We start from the raw sequence: 21,124 nt of genomic DNA, 5'->3' as shown, positions 1-21,124 counted from the left end.
ACAATAAGATAGCAAATTCCTCAGTTACTACAGTTTTTAGTACTTATATATCATAAGCTAGGAGAAGGAGTATGACAACAGGAATGTTTTCCTTATCACCTGTGTAGATATATGCTTGAAAAATACATGGTAGCATTTTACAAGAGGCTTTCACTCATAAAATTTCACTTCCTTTTTCTTAAGTATGATAATTTGATTTGTGTGTCAATGAGAACCGGAAACAATGGATTACTTTCAAGATCAAGACTACTTAATTGATTTCTACACATGTAGCTATGTAATTTTAATAAGGTCTAATAACCTTTACCAAGGTTCAGTGGGTAATTTTGACAAAGTCAAGTCCGAAAAAGTGGTTTGCCAACTCAAGTTCTGTCAGGCCAAATAGGCACTGAAACCTGCCTTCAGGGCTCAGAACAGCAGCAGGATGATGACATGGCTTCATGAGGCACCAGAGGAATGAAAACCAACATGGGATGTCCTTCAGGAATGCTAGACACATCACCTGTTTGGAATCTTGGCAGAGTCTCAACAAAATTCACACCCAGTCCAAATCTGGACCGTAAATTGCCATTTAACTCCTAGTTCCACACCTTAAAATCAGGGCTGAGCTTGATGAAGATGCTGGTTTTCTTGTCCCACATAAGGATCAGTCCGCTTGTGGTCTCAATTACCAAGTACATACCCATATAGCGGACTGTGTATGGCACCTCGTCATTTTGTCCTCTCTTTACGACACTGACATGCTCCTCACCAAGTATCAGTTCATAGCTCTGAAAAAGGAGGAAAAGGTGACTTGAAATGAAGTCAATAGCTGCAGTTGTGCTCTCAAACATGTTTCCTGCTTTTAAGAGTACTATGAATAGTTTATATAATGAAAACAAATAATCCAAATGTGATAAATCAAAACTATATAGTTCAAATCTCAGGTTCCTGGTACTGTGGTAAAAAGGTATTTTAAATGGTGTAGGTCAAAAAAACGGGTGTTTTGGCAGTCATGAAGGAGCTACATTGCACAGAATAAAATAATCTTCTGACATGACAGGCTAAATTTCTGCTAAAGACAATTTTTCTGTAGACCTGTAGTTTGCCCAACAGTGGTATAAGATAGGGTGGGAAATGGAAAAGATAGAGAGCTGGGAAGCTCTACCAAACTTTTCACTTGAATCTGATTTAAGCTTAATTTACAAGTTGATTTGCTTTTTAAAATATTTTTCCAACTTCCTTGAAGGAATGGATATCTAGGCTTCTCCTAAGCCCTAAACAGACACAGAACAAAAGTGGTCTATATGCAAAAACTTCTTACCTCTAAGAAAACTTTGATAGATTTTGAGCAAGTTGTCCCAGTGTTGCCACAGGGAATATTTTCAGTGATAACCCTGAAGGTCCCATTGGCTGTGCCACTCTTCCCACAGTGGTCCTGGGTAGAGGATATCATTTAAAAATGTATTATTTTTGTAGACATGATGAAGATTATGCCTCATTTACTATTGCTAATTATCAGTACCTGGACTAGTGTGTATTCACAGTTTCCATTGAAGCTGAACCTTTTGTCATCAAAGGTATTATAGTGACCATCTCCATAAACAACACAAGTGCCCAGACATTGATCTTTGGTGCATTCCCACTTCCTATTCTTGCATACACTAGGAATAAGAATAAAACATTTTAATAATAAAACAACTCACTTTTTTGTGTAGACATACCCCAACAACTCAGTATGTGTTTGGCAACTCATCCCTGGTAAATGTTATACTGATTCTGGAGTTAAAGTAGTCTTTTACATTTTTCCTGTAAAGAATTAAAGCAAAGTTCTGTTCTGCTACTCTGAATGTGTTAACTGCAAAATAAGATAATACTTAATGAACACTGTAGTCCCAAAGGTTTCCTCCAATTCTGTCCTTTGACCATCTGCCTACATCAGAAAGAAACATGCTCATACTGTTTAATCCAAAACTAAAAGATCCATCAATTGATGAAATGTGCAATCCAAATCTTTCCTCACTGCTATAGTATTTAAGATCTTTGGAAAGGCAAATGATGGAACCAGGAATGCTACTTCTGAGGAAATATTTACCAGGTGTTACAGTCAACGTTGATCTTTTCCTCAGGCTGATACATGGCTTCATTGTGAATACATGGACATTCCTCTTCAGGAATACAACCACCATTCCCATCTAACACGAGCCCAGCTGGGCACATGCAGCCAGATACACATTGTGTGCTATACTGGAAAAGTCAAGAGAGAGATATAATTTCAGAATGAAATAATCACAATAAAAAAAGGAAGATTAAATTCTCTTAAAATGTCTTTATATGGTCTTATTGCTGCCCAGCTTAAATGGGAGAGGACTAAGAATTACTTATAGGACAATGGAACAAAAAGGAAGTTATTAGCTATTGATTTAACAGAATATAAATCTGTTAAAGATAAATGTTTTATGTATGCCAATCCTGTTTGCTCTGCTGGAGCCTGTGAAATTTGAAATACTTTGAATCTTAGGTCTTGTTCTGTGTTAGCTGAAGAAGCCTTGCACTTTGTAGTGGGTGATTTGTTATTGAATGGATCTTTAAAAAGAAAATAAGTAATATTTTTTTCCAGTTTGGTTGAGTTACATTGAAATCTGCTTATCTCATATGGTACTTATTCACAAAATGGCATGTGGCTACTATGCACCTAGGTGGAGTGATATAATTATATGTGCAAGAAGTTCACAACTGCATCATGGTATGAGAAAGAATGATTTCTCCTAGCCAGTTTATAGCCAGTAATTTTCTACTAAAGAAGTAAAATGTGTGGCAGAGCCCTAGATATCTTCACTACTCATTACTGTTACCTGAAGTAGCTGAATAAAGGTAGACACTAATCTTATTAATTAAATTGGATGTTACTTTATTATGTTTTGGTCTAAGGGTCCCATTGTTAATGCTTCATAACATAGTTTTAGACTTTTGCTACAAGAACAAAGTATCTGTGTTTTAGATTTGGAGTAGATCAGATAGATCAATTACTTTAGCACCAAGAGCACAGACAAAACCTGGAAATACCATTTCATCCAACCATGGCATACTTACACACTGCATATCCAGAGTCTGGCAACTTTTTTGACATTCTGCTCCAGTTGCTCCTGCAGTGATATTTCTACAGTCAAAGTAGACCATGGGAGATTCACAGACTAGAGGAAGGAAAGAAGCGAGAGCAGTAAGAAATGGCACAAGGTTTATCCCACAGCTGTAGCCATTAAAACCATTTAGAACTTCTTTGCAAATTATGTATTTAATTTAGTAAGAATTGCTGTCCCTATTCCATCTGCTAAATAGATTCACTTCAGAGCATTGAATTCTCAGAAAAAACCCTCACAGTATTTCAGAAAAAAATCTTTGTGAAAAAGAGGTCTTATCATTAATCTAGGTTCACTCCTGCCTTTTATGAAAACTGTTGCCCTATAACTACATGAGAAATACTTCCATTATTTAAAAATCCATTAAGAAAAATCAATTCTATCAACTATTTTTGTCCAAAACCTGGCATGGAGAAAAAGATAAGTGTAAGATTTTTTTTTTTAATTTTTTTTTTTTTTTACCTGGAGTTGGATTGGGTGCTCCAATGCAATTCAGTCTTCCCTGGATGCAAGTGCTGTAAGAGAGGGAAAAACATTTTTTTCTCCTTCTCTCAACCCATGTACTAAGACTGAGAGCTACTTCTCTCTTATCAAGTCTCAGAATTTTCAAAGGAATTCCAGAATGCTGTTTTGCAGTCTCAGGAAAGAATTTCCTTCAATACCACTACCATTGCTGCTTTCATATGAGATCCATTATTGCTTAAAAGAAAAAATCATAGGTTGAAATGAGTACATGTCTCCACTTGTTACTTACTTTCTCATAAGATCTCTCCTTGCTGGTGTTGTCATAATTTTATGCTTGAAAAAACATAGAATTAAATAGAAAAGGCAGCTAAATACAATTGTTCTATAAATCTGGAAATATCATAAAATCATGCAGATTGGAAAAGACCCTTAAGATCATTGAGTCCAACCATAAACCTAATGCTGCCAAGTCCACCAATAAACCATGTCCCTAAAGCGCCACATGTACACGTCTTTGAAATACCTCCAGGGATGGTGACTCAACCACTTCCCTGGGCAGTCTGTCCCAATGCTTGATAACCCTTTTGGTGAAGAAATTTTTCCTAATATCCAATCTAAACCTCCCCTGGTGCAACTTCAGGTCATTTCCTCTTGTCCTATCGCTTGTTACTTGGGAAAAGAGACTGACCCCCACCTCGCTGCAACCCCCCTTCAGGTAGTTGTAGAGAGCGATAAGGTCTCCCCTCAGCCTCCTTTTCTCCAGGCTAAACAACCCCAGTTCCCTCAGCTGCTCCTCATAAGACTTGTGCCCCTCACCAACTTGGTTGCCCTTCTCTGGACACGCTCCAGCACCTCAATGTCTTTCTTATAGTGAGGGGCCCAAAACTGAACACAGTACCCCAGGTGCGGCCTCACCAGTGCTGAGTACAAGGGGATGATCCCTCCCCTAGTCCTGCTGGCCACACTATTTCTGATACAGGCCAGGATGCCATTGGCCTTCTTGGCCACCTGGGCACACTGCTGGCTCATATTCAGCCGGCTGTCAACCAGCACCCCCAGGTCCTTTCCTGCCAGGCAGCTTTCCAGCCACTCTTGCCCAAACCTGTAGTGTTGCATGGGGTTGTTGTGACCCAAGTGCAGGACCGGCACTTGGCCTTGTTGAACCTCATACAGTTGGTTTCAGCCCATCGATCCAGCCTGTCCAGATCCCTCTGTCAAGCCTTCCTACCCTCCAGCAGATCAACCCTCCCACCCAGCTTGGTGTCATCTGCAAACTTACTGAGGGTGCGCCCGATGCCTTCCTCCAGATCATTGATAAAGATCTTAAACAGAACTGGCCCCAATACTGAGCCCTGGGGAACACCACTTGTGACCGGCCGCCAGCTGGATTTAACTCCATTCTCCACCACTCTTTGGGCCTGCCCATCCAGCCGGTTTTTTACCCAGTGAAGAGTATGCCCGTCCAAGCCTTGAGCAGCCAGTTTCTCCAGGAAAATGCTGTGGGAAATGGTGCCAAAAGTCCAGGGAAACAACATCCACAGCCTTTCCCTCCTCCACTAAGCAGGTTGCCTTGTCACAGAAGGAGATGAGGTTAGTCAAGCAGGACCTGCCTTTCACAAACCCATGCTGACTGCGCCTGATCACCTGGTTGTCCTGTACGTGTCGTGTGATGGCACTCAAGCTGATCTGCTCCATAACCTTCCCTGGCACTGAGGTCAGACTGATAGGCCTGTAGTTCCCTGGATCCTCCTTCCAGCCCTTCTTGTAGGTGGGCGTCACATTTGCTAACCTCCAGTCAACTGGGACCTCCCTGGTTAGCCAGGACTGCTGACGAATGATTGAAAGTGGCTTGGTGAGCACTTCTGCCAGCTCCCTCAGTACCCTTGGGTGGATCCCAACCAGCCCGATAGACTTGTGTATGTCTAAATGGTGTAGCAGGTTGCTAACCATTTCCCCTGGGATTATGGGGGCTTTGTTCTGCTCCGCGTTCCTGTCTTCCAGCTCAGGGGAATATGTACTATTCTTAAATTGGAAAATAAAGTTGAAAAATATGAGAGAGCATTGTATTGAAATTCTGGCAAGGCAGGGTGAGACAAGTTTAAATGCAGCAGATTTTAATAAAAAAATACATATACTATTGCTTGAGTGTTTTGCAAAAGATTCACTTACCATACCAACCCATTTTCATGGACAACTTCTCCAAGTGGTATGGGAGATCTTCTGTAGTAGCAAGGGCATTCATTAGCAGGCACACATTTGCCATTCTCATCCATGTAGGTTCCATCTACGCAGGTGCAGCCATCAACTGGGAGAAACTTAATGTTGCATGTAACATCGGGCTCACTCAGAGACCGACAAGTGGGTTGACAGGAAGCAATGGTATAGCTGTAGTTTAGCGATTTGGGACATGAGGTGCTGTATTTTGCTTGAGAGAAGAAAATAGAATAGGTTTGCTATTTCCAGGTGGTAATTTCTGGTGCGAAAAAGAAATCATAAGTAGTAGAAGTAACATGTAAACAATACTGTACTACCTCTGTCTATGTTGCATCTTTCATGTAAATCTATTTCTGAATAATTACAGAGTTAGACCTGAAAAGCTGATGTAAATGTGGACTAAACGATGTATGCAAAGAAGAAAATATTTTTTCAAATGAAATTTCAGAAAGAAACCTCCATTTGGTGCTGCCATTCATTGCCAAGACTTCTAAAACTTTTGAAGTATGAGAGATGTCTCCCTGAATGTCTCCTGGTATGCTGAAAACAGACCTAGTGCATCAGTGGAATGTAGCGTGCAGCTTCAGAGATCTTTCCTTTGCAAGTGTTCCGGTTAGTATTACTAGAACTGTTATTCTAATACCTCACATTTGCTCCACAATAACTTGTGATATATAAAACTGCAGTGAAATTCAAAGCTGCACAGAAACAGGTGGAGGCACTTCCATAACCGTAGTCTCTTTCCTAAGCAACCTATGTCTCCCATCTCTTTGTATTCACTCTTGCTAGCAAAGAATTGATTCTAAGGGAACAGCGGAGAATTACTTCCAGGAGTGCACTTAGCAAAATCCCTTCCTCAACACTTACTATATTTGCCTGGAAATCAGTATAAAATAATCTCTGATCAGCAGTTTTTGTTGATGTGTGTTCTTAGGAAAAGGGATAGTTAAGAGTACTTACAGCAGACATCAGTCCTCCATCCATGCAGCTGGAGTCCTTTTGCAGCACAAGCTCTCACATAGGAAGACAGGGCTGCACACAGACAATCCTCACTATTTTCACAATTACATGTGTCAAACATGCAGTTCTAAGAATACAGAGAAAAATAAAATCTCAGCACTGGTAACATGGTCAATCTTAAAAAAAAAGAATGTTGTTTTTCTGGTCTTATGCGCTAATCCTTCTTCAGATATGCTTACTCATAGAAAACACTGACATAGCTTTATCACTTTCCAGTCTTTGCCTAAGTTTCCTGACAGGGGAGAATGAAAGTAATGGAAATTCAGTGGATATCTGCAATTATTATTGGGAAATAGTGGTCTTAAAGTCTGTTATATATTTAACAGCTTCATGTTCCTCTGAACCATATTTATGAATATGCTACACAATAGCATACAAAGCTCTATTCACAGTATGCAGTCTAGACATGTCATTTCACCAGTGTCCATACCTGGATGATTCATAGTGAGAAGAAAGATTGGCAACACATTGATAGCAGAATGATGATAATTAGCTAATGGGATTTCTGTGCCAAGTAGTTATTAATGAGATACAAGGCTGATGAGACAAAAATTCACTGATATTCAAACAAGCATTTGACATGCCTACATACATTCCTACTATATGTGTATATCCATCCAGGAATAAATAGCTGCCTTTTCATTTGCAAGCAAGTCAGGATCCTGAAGCCAAGACTGACAATTGAAAGAAGGTAATATTACAACACAGACAGAAACACATGTTGAAAGAAGGAAGTGTTGCTGCACAGAAATGAAAGTACAGACATTGCCTAAGATGAGACATGTCTGGAACAGTCCTTTTCTGGTAGCTAGTTGCAGTGATCCTGTTCTGTTGTTTCTAAAGGGAAAAAAAGTCTAACAAAGTACCGTGTGGTAAACAGAGGGATTCACTGCATAGTGACAATCAGCAAAAGGTCCCTTGCTGTCAGTTAGTAGTCCACACCAATGCTGAGCATATTTTTCTGTGAAGAGAACAAACAATACAAATGCACATTACTCTGTTTTTCATTAGTTACAAAACCACACTGCCCTGGTCCATGAAGCCAGTTCTGAAATTATATCAAATCTCTCCTTCTCCTGTCTTTTTTTCACTCAGCTTTTGGGCTGAGGTTCCTAAAACCAAAGAAGAGGACTTGCTGAAGGGGACGAATGAAAGATTTCCAAAGATACTCCTGCAATCCACTCCTCCAATACCAAGTTGTCAGCTTAGACATCATCTCTGTTTTCAATGACCATACAGTTTCATTCAGTTATGTTTCTATGACTCTTCCTTATTTTGTTACTTATCCCTAGTGCTTTCGTTTTGACTATTTGTTTCTGATTTCAAATGTATGTTTTTACCAAGTATGTAAGTCTTCATTCTCTTAACTTTGCTTTCCAACAGATGTGTTTTCCTCAGAGATAGGCAAAAAAACCCCTAGAAAAAATTCTAAGTACACACCATTATCAATGCTGAGTGCACAAGGGTTCTCAAAACTGTGCTGGATATTAGGACATGAAGCCTGAGTTTTCCACGTATTAGCAAATGCTGTTGCTGTTCCTTCAATTATTCCACTCATGACCCTGAAGTCATCAGTTTGGATATTATTGAAATTTCCACAGAGACCTGTTGAAAAGCAGTGAAAAGTTTATACTGCTCATACTAGACAGAAGACATTAAGCAAGATGTTCTTATATTTCATTCACTTACCACAGGTCTGGTCTTTGAAAATAGGATCCAGTCGCACAAATACTTGCATGATGGGTATGATTTGGATTTCAAGGTGGACGCCAAAGCTTGTCTGCATGATGATGAAGAATGATGAAGGTCTGAACACAGTGACATTAGCTACAGATGAAAAACAGAACGATCACTTTCTGAATGAGTTCAAATGCTGGAAACAGTGCATCATTATACCATTATTCTTGAATTCCTATCGCAAGTGTTGCAAATTCTGAGGTCAAATAAAGGCAATCTTTATGAAAATGAATGAGAAATCTAAATCTAAATTTACAGTTCAGAATTTGCTTGTAGCTACCAAGTTGTTAACTGTATTTGCTGTCTCAACATTAAGCAGTTCGAGATTACTCCTTCCAAGAGAATAAGAAAACTGTATGGCACTGAGCATTTAAAAAGAATACTTCTGGTTTTGTTTCTCAGCTTGTTCAGCATACATTGGAGCCCTCACTTCGCTGGAAAGGGAAAATAAGCAGATCTGGAGGTCAGAGATATTGCATAGAATCATTAGTTATTGAGACAGAGAGCAAAAATCAAATTTCTGTCTGAGGAAGTGTGAGCACAGGAGTGGTAAGTTAAAAAAAAAAGAGGAGGTAGAAGAGGTAAATAGATGTCTTCTGTGTTCAATTTTGTGCAGTGAGAAGGAAGTAATCCTTACAGTGATCAAATCAGGGCAGTCTAAATGCTCTTTGCTTCTGTTTGAACTCTTGCCTATGCTTGTACTGTCTCCTATTTCTTTATGATACTAAACTTCCCACTTCTACTTCAGAAGCACTTGTGTGACTCAGGAAATACTGTGAAGAGAACTGAGGTGTGAACATGCAGGTTCTGAACAACTCCTTTTATCTTCCATAGTTTAAGAAAATAAGCAGGTGTGGAGTTGAAGTTCTGAGATAATTGCTCACGGACTGTTGGAGAAAAAATTACCTGCTGAAATGGGCAGCTGGGTGGAGATCGAGTTCATAAACACACCACCATCAGGTTTGACCTCGATGAGCTGATAAGAAAGAGGAACAAGAGGCAACTGTGTGAAGGATAACTATAGTCCAAAGAGTAATAATGGTGATGACTCCAGTGATATTACTTTAATAAAGATTAACAGATATTAAATGAAAAGGGTAGGTTTTTGTGATTTCACCTCTTCCCTCTTTCCACTTTGTACACTTTACTAATTTTCCCTGCCATAAAAGTATTATTTTTAAAGACACTTTCTCAGCTTCTTAGGGAATTACATCATCTTGGCTTCTTTGAACACATCTTTGTGATGAATTACATCCCTTACTGTTGTACTTGTAGTTTCTAACCTGAAAGTTCATATTTTTTCCTTCTAGCTGGTAGAGAAAATAGCTTTTTTCTGCTTTGTGAGTACAATGTTTTTCTTAACGAACTTCCACAAAGCCAAATTTATGGCTGATCTGATTTTCTTAACAAAATCAATTTCTTTTCACTTGAATAAAAATAACATGTACTTATCACATATGCTGACCATTTGAGAGAGAAATGCAGTTCCCTGACTGATTAAGGCCTAGCTTCTTTGCTCCCCATATTTTCAATAGTCGTTTCTCATGCTTATTTTGCATTCTTACAGTTTGTCCTTTATTCATGTTGAGAGTCACTGTCCTTAAGCATGTCTCGGTGTCTGTTAGGCCACATTTGCTTAGTTCTACCAGGATGGTGAATGTTTCATCTTTGCAATGCTGAAAAAAAATGCCAACAGTTATTTCATGAAAGGCTAATTACATAAGCTTTCCCTGTAAATTTTTCTCTCAACTCTGAAAAATTATTTCTGTTTCTGAAGAAGATCCAGACTTTCCCAAATCCCAGCCCTTCTTTGGCCTAAGATTCAGTTTTGCCTTTTGTAATGATTAGGAACAATGAGAGAATTATAATCTGGTTTTGCATTTTATTGATGATATCCATATTTGGAGTTTTTATTCATGCCCACTTCTAATGTTTGATTCAATTCTACTGTATCTCTCATCTTTCTGTAGCTGGTATCAATGCTAGACAAAAATTTCAGATAAAACATTTTTCAGGAGAACAGTAACATACAGCTTTTTTTTCTTTTTTTTTTTTTTACTGAATTGTGCAGATGGGGAAAAAGGAAAGCAAAGAACAAACAGGAAAAGCCCCTAAAAGATCAAAACATTTCACCTGCACATTGCTGTAATTAAATCTTTTTATTATATTTAACTTTTACTTTTTCTACTTCTTTTGACCTATTTTAAAATCTGTTTAAAATGTTCACAACCTAAATGAAATGTATCAGTTGACTTGAACTGATTTTCTGTATTTGAACTTCCCAGAAATGAAATAAAAATATTAGTCTTATAAATTTAATTTTTTTTTTTTCAGAACTGTTAGTGTAATTTTTCAGACTTGTACCATTTGGCTCAATACCATATAATACAGTAATATGGCAAAAATTATGCAACTCAGTAAGAAAGCTGGATTAATCACACTGAAGATTGTAGACTAAACAAGTTCTTAAAAAAGGCAATGCTCTTCAGCAATTACTACATCATAGAACTGGAAATTCCCCAGTAACCACCACATACTGTTACATGACATCCTAATAGTTAACCAATGATTGTCATTTGAATCGCAGCATGTGTTCTAGTAAAAATCTGGCTAAGTGAGAGACAATTTAATATCTGTATGTCAAAACAGGTAAGTTTCAAAAGTGTTGATTGAGATCACGCTTTCTTTCTATAACAGAAAGGCTTCATGACCTAGTAATATCTGATTCCCACCTTAGAAAGGACGTAAGTGCAGTGTCCATGGTGACTGTAATGTTTTTTATCATATGTGGAAATGTGTGAACCTCCCTCTAGTGAACATGTTCCTGGGCATGACATGTCTTGGCAACTCCATTGGCCTCCATTACAGGTACTGGAAGAGAGAGAATAAAGTTAGCTGAAATCTCTAGCAGTGGTCCAGAGTAAAAGGAATTACAGTGATGTCAGGTTCAGATATTTTGCTACTGTTTTGCCCTTCAAGCTGTAGTTTGACACACAGTAAATCTAGGTTTAAGACTTTCCAAAAGGTTGTGAATGTGTGATGCAACGCGTTAAAAGGAACAACTGTGGTATACATTCACCTTGTTTATTTAATTGTTTTCCTTCTTTGGACAGGTGAACTCTAGCAACAGGTATTGGATGGGTTTTGCAGCTAACATAGAGCACAATGACAAATTAAATTCTCTTCTGTTTTGTTATACAAATGTATCAGAAACTAACAGAAATGTAACCCCACATCTACTCCTGATGCAGACATATCTGTTTTCTAAGGTAATGTGGTAGTGCACAGGTACAGGATTAATAATTGCGAAATCGAGGTTGTATTGTGTCATCCTTTGCTTTCTCCAGAGAAAATAAATGTTTGCAAATACATAAATGACTGCAACTTCGTTCCTCTTGGAGTAGTCCAAATGTTTGAACAAAATAAGCAAAGAGGAAGTATTTTAATTGACTGGTGAGAAATCTAAACATTGTAAATCCTTGCTTTGATCTCCTTGAGTCAGAGTGCAAAACTAGTTAAGGCTGTTGCTAAATAAAACAGTGAATGTTCTTTAGAGCTATTTTGGAACTGTAGCGGTCAGTTAAATGCACATATCAATTACCAATGACGCAATTGCATATAATAAACCATTAAACTCATTAAATACAGAGAGGAAATAGTAAGTTAGAAAAGTAACAAAGATTACCAGGAATGGCACTGCTCTGAAAAAGAAGTTCCTGTAGCGTAGGTCTTGCCATTGTAAACACAGGAGCACTGCTGAGGGGGAATGCAGCCAGAATTGCTGATGTCATCAAATACAGTCCCTAGATTAAAAAAAAGACAAAACCTTGATCAGTTAAAGAGGCATTTCCTATACACTACTTTCGTTTTTTACAAATCCTAAGTATCGCCTTAGAGACAGATCTGCAGCTGTCATGAATGGACGTATGTCCTGGTTTCAGCTGGGATGTAGTTAACTGTCTTCCCAGTAGCTGGTACAGTGCTATGTTTTGAGTTCAGTATGTGAAGAATGTTGATAACACTGATGTTTTCAGTTGTTGCTCAGTAGTGTTTAGACTAGAGTCAAGGATTTTTCAGCTTCTCATGCCCAGCCAGGGCACCTGACCCAAACTGGCCAACAGTGTATTCCATACCATGTGACGTCCCATCTAGTTTAGGAACTGGGAAGTGGGGGGCAGGGATTCGCCGCTCGGGGACTGGCTGGGTGTCGGTCAGCGGGTGGTGAGCAATTGCCCTGCGCATCATTTGTACATTCCAATCCTTTTATTACTACTGTTGGCATTTTATTAGTGTTATCATTATCATTATTAGTTTCTTCTTTTCTGTTCTATTAAACTGTTCTTATCTCAACCCAGGAGTTTTACTTCTTTTCCTGATTTTCTCCCCCATCCCACTGGATGGGGGGGGAGTGAGTGAGCGGCTGCGTGGTGCTTAGTTGCTGGCTGGGGTTAAACCACGACAACGTACCTATGCTGAGGACAGTAGGACTATGCCAATTTGCATAGTGAAGGATTCAACCTTTGTATTATTAAATTCCACCTGCTTTGAAAGAGGGACTTATTGTAGCACAGGTGGCTTGTTGAGAGACTGGTCTTCATCTGTTTGCTGTTCTGCTTTCCTGCTTTCTTAATATTGCACATGTATTGGCAATTAATTCAGATATCTTTTCTCAGCTGAGACATGACAAATGCCTGTCACTTGCAGCTGTGAAAAACGCAAATATAAAAGGCTTCAACCCCATGGAACCTGCCCAAATCCTGCAGGTAAGCTGCTGTTGTTCTTTGAGATCAGACACATGAGTACATAAGAACTTGCCTGGGGGGCAGAAACAACCATCCATGCAGTGTTCTTCACAAAACTGAGATCGTTCAGGGTTGGTGCATGTGTCAGCACAGGGGGAGCTGCACTCCTGGTACTGCATCTTGGAAGGACACTTCTTGGCTGAAATTTTAAAGGAGGATAGAATTTTTTTCAGTATTTCTAGCCACTGTATATGAAAATATTTACATTCATTTAGTTTTTTCAGCTAGATGTAAAACCACACTAAACTGCCGATCAATCACCAGCTCTCAACATTTGCAAATTTAGTCACCTAGATCCATATTTTACAGTTGAGATGTACTTTCTATGACTGTCTGGTGCTGAACTGGCTCAATGACTGGATTTCTGGGGACAGCAAGGTAATGACCCCACAGAATCAACAAGGCCTGTGTTTCTACTGAAGGCACCCTTCTCATGAATACCTGTATTGCTAGTGAAATGTAAGTCGTAAGCTCCTAAAGCTTTGGTATATTTGCATTTTTCAAATACCATTGGAAGGGCAAATAGTATCTCTTGGGTTTTGGTTTTGGAGCAAATGCTGGTGACAGTTTTGGACCAAATGCTGGTGACAGTATCAACAGCTACACCCCATAATCTAGTACATGTTTAGTTCAGTGCAAATCTCTGTGAAGATTACAGTGGTGCAGACTCCTCACTACCAAGCAAGAGGAGATAAATAAGTGCTTAACGAGCCAAACACCTATGAAGACCCAATCAGTTAATAATTGAGAATAAAAAATGCTGTAGCCACCATGAGAAAAGGAAAGAAACAGGAACGCAAGCAAGCAAGTAAGCCTCATTCTTTCTCCTTCTTTCTCCTTTGCTTCCTTTACTGTCCCAGTTAATTAAATAAGACTTTGACTTTCCATTAGAGTATCCATGTAAGTGTTTGAGAGTGTTTAATTCAGTTTGCATTAAAACCCTTAGCTCTTTTGCTGAAGTCTTCATGCTGGAACTTGTACATCAGAACCCTCTGGGGAAGACAATCTTGAATGGCCTGTAACTTCTTACATATCCTCAACATCATCTGAGAGCTTGTTGTTTGTTAGTTACTGAGCATGAAGTAAGGGTATATCTCCAGTGATACTTACGGCACAGTTTTGAGGTTCTCCAGTTCAGAGGATGCCCACCAGCATGAGCACACTGCCGAGAGTATTCAGCAAAGGTGTCACAGATACATGAGGCATTTTTAGACTCTTCAGAGTGGCACAAGTCATCTTGGCAAGCCATAATGTACTCTCTAACATCAACTAGGTCATTACACTCTGCAAATGCAGAGCTGGTCAATGTTTTCTGGCATATGTCATCCTTGGGAGAAAAAAAATTAAACAACCTCCAGAAAATAGAAAGGAACAATTTTTTGGTGTTGTTACTTTGTATAGTTATTCTTTAATAGAAACTTATATCCCTCTCTGAGTTGCTGTCACCCGAGGGCTTTTCCTGTTGACACATCTGAAGCTGTAGAAGGTTACAGATAAATTTGAAAGAAAAATAAAAGAATAGTCAAAAGATCCTTACAGAATTATCAGTGCAATTATCTGGCAGGGTAGAAGTGGAGTCTTCACAGTGTTCTGTTGGCCCATCCATTTTCTGCATATTCCCAAACTGCAAGGGTGTCATCTTAATATCTGTACAAAAGTTTAATAATAAGGGTTGGATTTTTTTGTTCAATGCAACTGCCTGTTATCTTTTTATCCTCTCGAATTGTGCTCAAGACTGGCCAAGGCAGCTAGCTCCCTTAAGTCTTTAAAATTGACCATCAGCCCTTCCAAAGGAAGCACTACACCACTGTCTCAATTTACCTTGTACAGCACCCTGGAAAAAGCAAACATTAGAAAACAATTCTCAGCCTATTACATCTAGATGCAAACTAAGATTTTGACCAGAAAAATAACAAACTGTTTTCAGATTATATTGACCTCATGCAGGGAAGAGAGAAGAGAATCTAAACAGGGATTTGGACATTGGAGACCGCTGTGAGACAAGGTTTAGGAGAAAGCTCAAGCTGGGAGTAGAATGATGAAGATAAGATCTTACAAAGATTACGCAATTCAGCAGGCTTATGTGGTTATACCAATTTTAAGACTGAACTGAAACAATAAATGTACTGACTAGACAATACAATTACTTCTTGTTTTATTGAATATATTTCTATATTTATTTATGTTATTAATGAAAATCTGGCTCATTTTAATGGGGTTAGCTGATCAGGTAAATAAAACCATGGCATACAAGAAATATGCAATCAGTTGTTAGCAGCAGTACTATATTTATACTTAAAGTATTGAATCATATTATCAGATCTCTGTACTACATATTTTTCAATAGAGATTGAATCATATCCTCTGGGTAAATCATTTAACAGGATAGGAGAGAGGAATGTTGATGATGTTAGAGTTAAAAGAATACCAAAAAAGCATATTGGAGACTCCAGAAGCCAATTTTTATTATTTAAAAAACTTACTGTTTGAATAGAACTCATTGTAAATTGGAAAGCCATTGAAGTCCCCACAGAGTCCACAGGTCTGATTGGCATATTTCTCATTCAATTCTAGCTAAAATGATGGACAGTAAGTTGATAGAAGTTAGTATAAACATTCTAAAATATATTCAAGACCACCGAAAGCACCTGCACCTGCTACCTCTAAGTATTTTTCCTCAGATCTGTGTAATTTTATTTAGCAATCTAATTCAAACCTGGGTGATAGAATGAAGAGTTGGCTTGGATTTGATTTACAATGCAGAGTCCAAGCTATTGATGCAGAATTAAGTTTTCACTGTAATATCTATATTGCTCTCAGCCTCTTTCTCTCTATTCATTCTTCAGAAAGAAAATCAAACCTGCAGCAAAAATGAAGACCTAAGAGACTGAAATTCTGCTAGAAAATTATATTTGAAGGGGTAAGTAGGCCCTGTAACAATGTCAATATGTTAATGATATAATGAAAGGGATTTTTTTTAACCCTATTTTAAGCGGACGCCTGCTATCCACTAGATGTAAATCCATGTAATTTTCTTTAGGACTACCTGGATGCAAACCTATCTTTATTAAGAAAGAATTGCTCAACAGTATGAGATTAGAAGGCAATAGTAAGCCCCTAAACAGATAGGGACTGGCCTAATCAAAGATTAGCTCTGGTCTCTGAAGGTGTAGACAGGTCCCGAAGCAGTTCTTACCAGGATACTGTCATCTTCATTCCACATTAACACAATACCCATTTTGCTGGCAACTTTCACATAAATGCTGCTTTTCTCTATCATAATTCCAGATTGGCTGTATGGCAGTTGAACTCTGGGAAAAGGCAGAAAGAATGCTAGGTATTTTCTAATTCAGATGTTTGATAAAGAGAAAAAAAGTGGCTCGTGGTATCCAGCATCTGTAGGGATTCTAAGATAATGCAGTTGTGTGGAAAGAAAAGCGATTAAAAAATAAAATGGTCCAACTTCATCAAATCTGGATCTGAATTTGGATCCAACCTCTCAGGATTTTTCATCCAAATTTTATTTTTGAGGTAATCTTTAAGGGAATGATAAATCTACTGCAAAAGGAATTAATAGCAACCTATTCATTATTTATGCTAGTAAAGTTGTCAGATTTATTGAAGAACACATAATTTTTTTCCCCCAAATACACCAAAGTACTTGGCAAAAAGTACTTTTTTGAAAAAAAAAGTCTGTGGTTACCAAACAAGTGCTACGAATAAACTTACCTGTTGCTGTTGATCATGACAGTATCCTTTGTTAGTTCAGCAGCAACACCTTCAAGTTTCATGGTGATACGGTTAATTGTTGGAGCATTTTCCACCACTGTGCGCCTAATCTGGATGTTGAAATCCTCATAGGGAGCATTGCAATGGGATGCAAAGACATAATTACAGAGCCCAGGGAAGGAGAATATGTATCCGTCAAAGGTCTTGAAGTGGAAGTTGCCCCATGTGCTGCACACACGGCCATTGTGAGCAGGATTGGAAGCTGTGAATTAAAAGTAGCTTTAAAAAAATCCCCAACCTTAACATGGTGAAAATCAACTTGTCCAAAGCTTCATTTTGTCATTGAATAGTTTTTGCCTGCCCACCTCCATTTGTTATTTTCTGTCAATCTATCCATTATAAAACTGTGCATTCATTCTTCACTCATCTTATATCTGTTATTCATCTTATATACCCCTATAAATGGTTATAGTTATATTCAGCTAGAGCTTATTAGTTGTTCGCTTTTCAGCTGAAATAACAGTTTGATATTATGTTTCTTAATCACCCTCTTTCTCCTCTTAGTAATCCATGACTTCCCTTACCAATGCCTTTCCCTATTTGTATTAGATTCCTCTGTCTACATCCCCTAAAACTGAAAACTTATTGAACATATTTAATTTCCTTTACTTACATGTTATTACTGGATTTGTCAGCATTGGCTGGATGATGTTCACCTTAGATGAAACTGTAGCAAAAGATAGAAAAAAAGTAAGAAAGAAAACAAAAACTAGTATAATACCAAAAATTGCATGTAAAATTGACCTAGAAATGACTAGAAAGTTAATATGCCAGATCCAATGAAATAATGTTAAGCCCGTTTTGTTTTATACAGGCCATGGATCAGGTTAAAAGTGCGTACTCAGATTCAAAAGAGGATAGTTAAATCATAAGAAATTGCTTTCAACTGTGATGATCTGCATTTTCTACCTTTTAATTTTGACCCTTTTATGAAACTCTGTATTGTGTTAGAATAGGCAGAAATTCACAGGTCTGCACATTGGAGTGCTTCAGACACACTGAACAATAGAAAGTATTAAGCTGTACTAAATTAGCCTGTTACTGGTACAAAAGCGTAGTTGCCTTCTCATTACACCTCCTCTTTCTAAAGAGGGAATAAAAACTTTAATTATCCCCTTTGCTCTCTGTTTAATATTTTTCTGCTAAGGGGCTGAAAACCGTTTACAAATGACCACAAATCCATTGTACAGGATGATCACAAATCATTATGTCGTAAAAATCAATGAAGTTGGGTTGACATCTTGATTTCCCAGCATCAGCCCCTGACTTTATAGCTTGCCAAAGTGGTCTTATTTCCTTGTTTATAAGGAACCAAACATCCTGCACATATATTCTACTTTGATTTTTTATATATATATATTCATGCATATATGCATATAGCCTCTACAAACACATACCTGCTTTCTTAGTCACCTATTATTATACAAATATAACCATACTTTGTTCAGTAATTGGCATCTAATAAATATATTACTATTCTTATAGAGACGCTTGTTAATACACATTTATCTTTATTTGACACTACCAGCAATATGCTAGGGAGGTTTTTTAGGCATTTTTATTATTTAGTAGAGATGTAGCAAATAAATACAAATACACAGTATAAATGAACGTACTGTTTTGTTTCTGCTGAACAACCTCAGTGTATTTGCTTCCTGGTTCCTGTTGGATTTCAATCTGGGCTCCTGTGAAGAAATTGTAAAAAGTGTATTAAGCAAGTACAATGTCCTGCATCTGAACTTTTAAAGCAAAGCATTTAGATAGGATCAAAGGACCCAGATACATCTCTGTAAGACAAAGCAGAGAGTCCTTTATCACATCAGAAAAAATGAAACAGCCCCCCTCCCCCCCCCCGATGTAAAATGTAATTATAGAAAGAGACTTTCTATTACAAATACACAGAGTTTGAAATCCAAATAACATTTCGGGTATATCTGCTTTCTTTGTTTCCCTTAAAGCTCACTACAGGGGGTTCTAATGACTGGATCACAGCCCTTATTTCACTGCTGCACTAAATCTCACTAATAGGTGAAACAATCACAGGAAGAATTCACAAAGTGTAAGGGAGTAATTTATTAAAATTGCTGTGTAGTAGCTAGGCAATAATAAGAAAAGGACCAGAACTGGTTAAAAGAAACAAGGGTGTGATCCAATACTGGTTGCAGATATTTGTATGCCATTTTCTTTAGTACCTAAGCATAGGGACTTTTCTTCCAGAGCAAATCTAAAGCCTCAGTCAAGGATCTAGATTTGTTTTACAGCTGGATGCAAGAAGGTACCTCTGCATGATAATACAAGGGCCCATAGCCTGAGCAGTAACCCAGGAGAAGAAACCAAGAGAAACCAGGTTTCCTGTTCTACCCCTCTTCTCACTCTGAGATGGTTCAAACTCACATCTTCTCTGCAGAAAACCTTAAACATCATACTCAAAGTCTATTTGACCAAGGGTTCTTGCTACCCCACCTGAAGCTGAGACATGGTGCCAAAACCAGTGGGACAGTGACAAAGGAGGAAAAACTAGGCCATGATCATGTGACCACATGATTAGGGCACCCAGCTACATCAAAACTGTCCTATTCTTGTACCTTGCTTCAAGGCTTATTTTTGTACCTCCAGTTAAATGGATCAACTACATGAACCATTTTCCAGATGAGTTCTCCTTCTATCATGACTCTGTAAGTTTTAAATTCCTTTCCATGCATGGTGCAGTAATACCATACCAGAGGATGTATTGGCAAAGACTTGAGAAATGACAAATATTGACCTGAACAATTTCATGCCTAGAAAAAGACTGACCCTGAGCTCCTAGGTTGGTGCTCTAAGCTCTTGTCTTTTATAAATAAATATGGCAGACATTTCCTGTAAAAGAAAAGTGGCTACAACTTTATTTTGTGAAAGACTGAATCCTGTCAGCATGTGATAACCTCACTTAGAACATGTTGACTAACATGTAGTTATAACCTGCCAAGTCTAAATCCTCAAAGGATTTAGGTGATGGAATGATTAATACCTTAATCCTGATGAGGAGTATGTGAATGAGCACTCTAGGTGTCTAGAGAATTTCTCAGTCAGAGAGGAACTGCCTGTGTAATTTAGTCCTAAATTAAGCCCCCTTTTTCCTTATGCAATAGGTGGGAAGAGTTCACTGACTCAGAACAGGATGCATAACACCCATCTCACTGAACAAGGAGCCATGTTGGTGGAAAACAGGGAAATGCTGAAGTCAGCCATAAACCCCAGTCCCCTTTGGTGCTTACATTCCTTGCTGAGCATTTCCTCCACTTAAGAACCTCAGCCCAGATACCTCCATGAAAGCTGGACAACTACCTTTGCCTTAAAAATAACAGGATCAGGAGCATCTTTTTTTTAAAATTATTTTTCTAATGTAATTTCTGGCTGGGCCTACCATGTAAGCAGATTGAGTACTTGATCCCAGAGCTGAAGGATGCCTGCCTGAAGAGATTCAAGCCCCCACTCCCAAAGAGGTCCCCAAGAGACTGATGGCTTTGGAGGAGAGGGTTCTGGGGAGCCTCACAATATCTAGAAGTTGCTGCAGTGTCTGCAGTTTCTTTCAGATCTAAGATTTTAATTCTTTTCTCATTTAACTTTATGCGTGACCACTAGTGATGCACAAAGAAGTAACAGGGCAGCTTTTAACCATTTTCCATTTCCTGTTAGTCTTTCAGTATCACAGATAATGTAATTAGGGAAATGCATTCATATCATTATAATTGATACTGATCAGGTGAGAAAAATGCCTCTGTAAGTCTTAATAATAGGCCAGAATTTGGTCTCGCCCAACACATCTATAGGAATCTCAGCAGGCATAGAATCATAGAATGTTTATTCTAGCATGAGAAATTTGTAGCAGAGCAAAAGAGTATAAACATGTATTTTGGTCTGTTAATTTTTCTCAAGGAAACAGCAGAGCCTTTTATTTGCCTAGCAAATACATCATTCCCAAGGAAATTCTAGCTG

At 38.3% G+C, this 21,124-nt stretch overlaps 1 protein-coding gene across 1 annotated transcript in view; it reads right to left on the bottom strand.

Annotated features, from left to right (window-relative positions):
- Nucleotides 1–21,124, bottom strand: part of LOC104319693 (mucin-5B) — a 56,218-nt gene that overhangs the window by 23,911 nt on the left and 11,183 nt on the right. Inside the window, exons 3-25 of the mRNA XM_069804036.1 lie at nt 18,763–18,831; nt 17,760–17,813; nt 17,087–17,348; nt 16,554–16,668; nt 15,841–15,931; nt 14,895–15,004; nt 14,468–14,684; nt 13,371–13,496; nt 12,241–12,358; nt 11,288–11,426; nt 10,121–10,231; nt 9,462–9,531; nt 8,508–8,645; nt 8,259–8,423; nt 7,685–7,779; nt 6,759–6,885; nt 5,754–6,009; nt 3,582–3,634; nt 3,073–3,173; nt 2,075–2,226; nt 1,505–1,643; nt 1,304–1,417; nt 591–770 (exon numbers count right to left, since the gene is read on the bottom strand). Of these exons, the coding sequence (XP_069660137.1) occupies nt 591–770; nt 1,304–1,417; nt 1,505–1,643; nt 2,075–2,226; nt 3,073–3,173; nt 3,582–3,634; nt 5,754–6,009; nt 6,759–6,885; nt 7,685–7,779; nt 8,259–8,423; nt 8,508–8,645; nt 9,462–9,531; nt 10,121–10,231; nt 11,288–11,426; nt 12,241–12,358; nt 13,371–13,496; nt 14,468–14,684; nt 14,895–15,004; nt 15,841–15,931; nt 16,554–16,668; nt 17,087–17,348; nt 17,760–17,813; nt 18,763–18,831 (3,002 nt within the window). The remainder of the gene's footprint in view (nt 1–590; nt 771–1,303; nt 1,418–1,504; nt 1,644–2,074; nt 2,227–3,072; nt 3,174–3,581; nt 3,635–5,753; nt 6,010–6,758; nt 6,886–7,684; nt 7,780–8,258; nt 8,424–8,507; nt 8,646–9,461; nt 9,532–10,120; nt 10,232–11,287; nt 11,427–12,240; nt 12,359–13,370; nt 13,497–14,467; nt 14,685–14,894; nt 15,005–15,840; nt 15,932–16,553; nt 16,669–17,086; nt 17,349–17,759; nt 17,814–18,762; nt 18,832–21,124) is intronic.

Source organism: Haliaeetus albicilla, chromosome 16 (assembly GCF_947461875.1).
Source record: "Haliaeetus albicilla chromosome 16, bHalAlb1.1, whole genome shotgun sequence".
Lineage (NCBI taxonomy): Eukaryota > Metazoa > Chordata > Aves > Accipitriformes > Accipitridae > Haliaeetus > Haliaeetus albicilla.
This window is presented reverse-complemented; position numbering and strand designations above follow the sequence as displayed.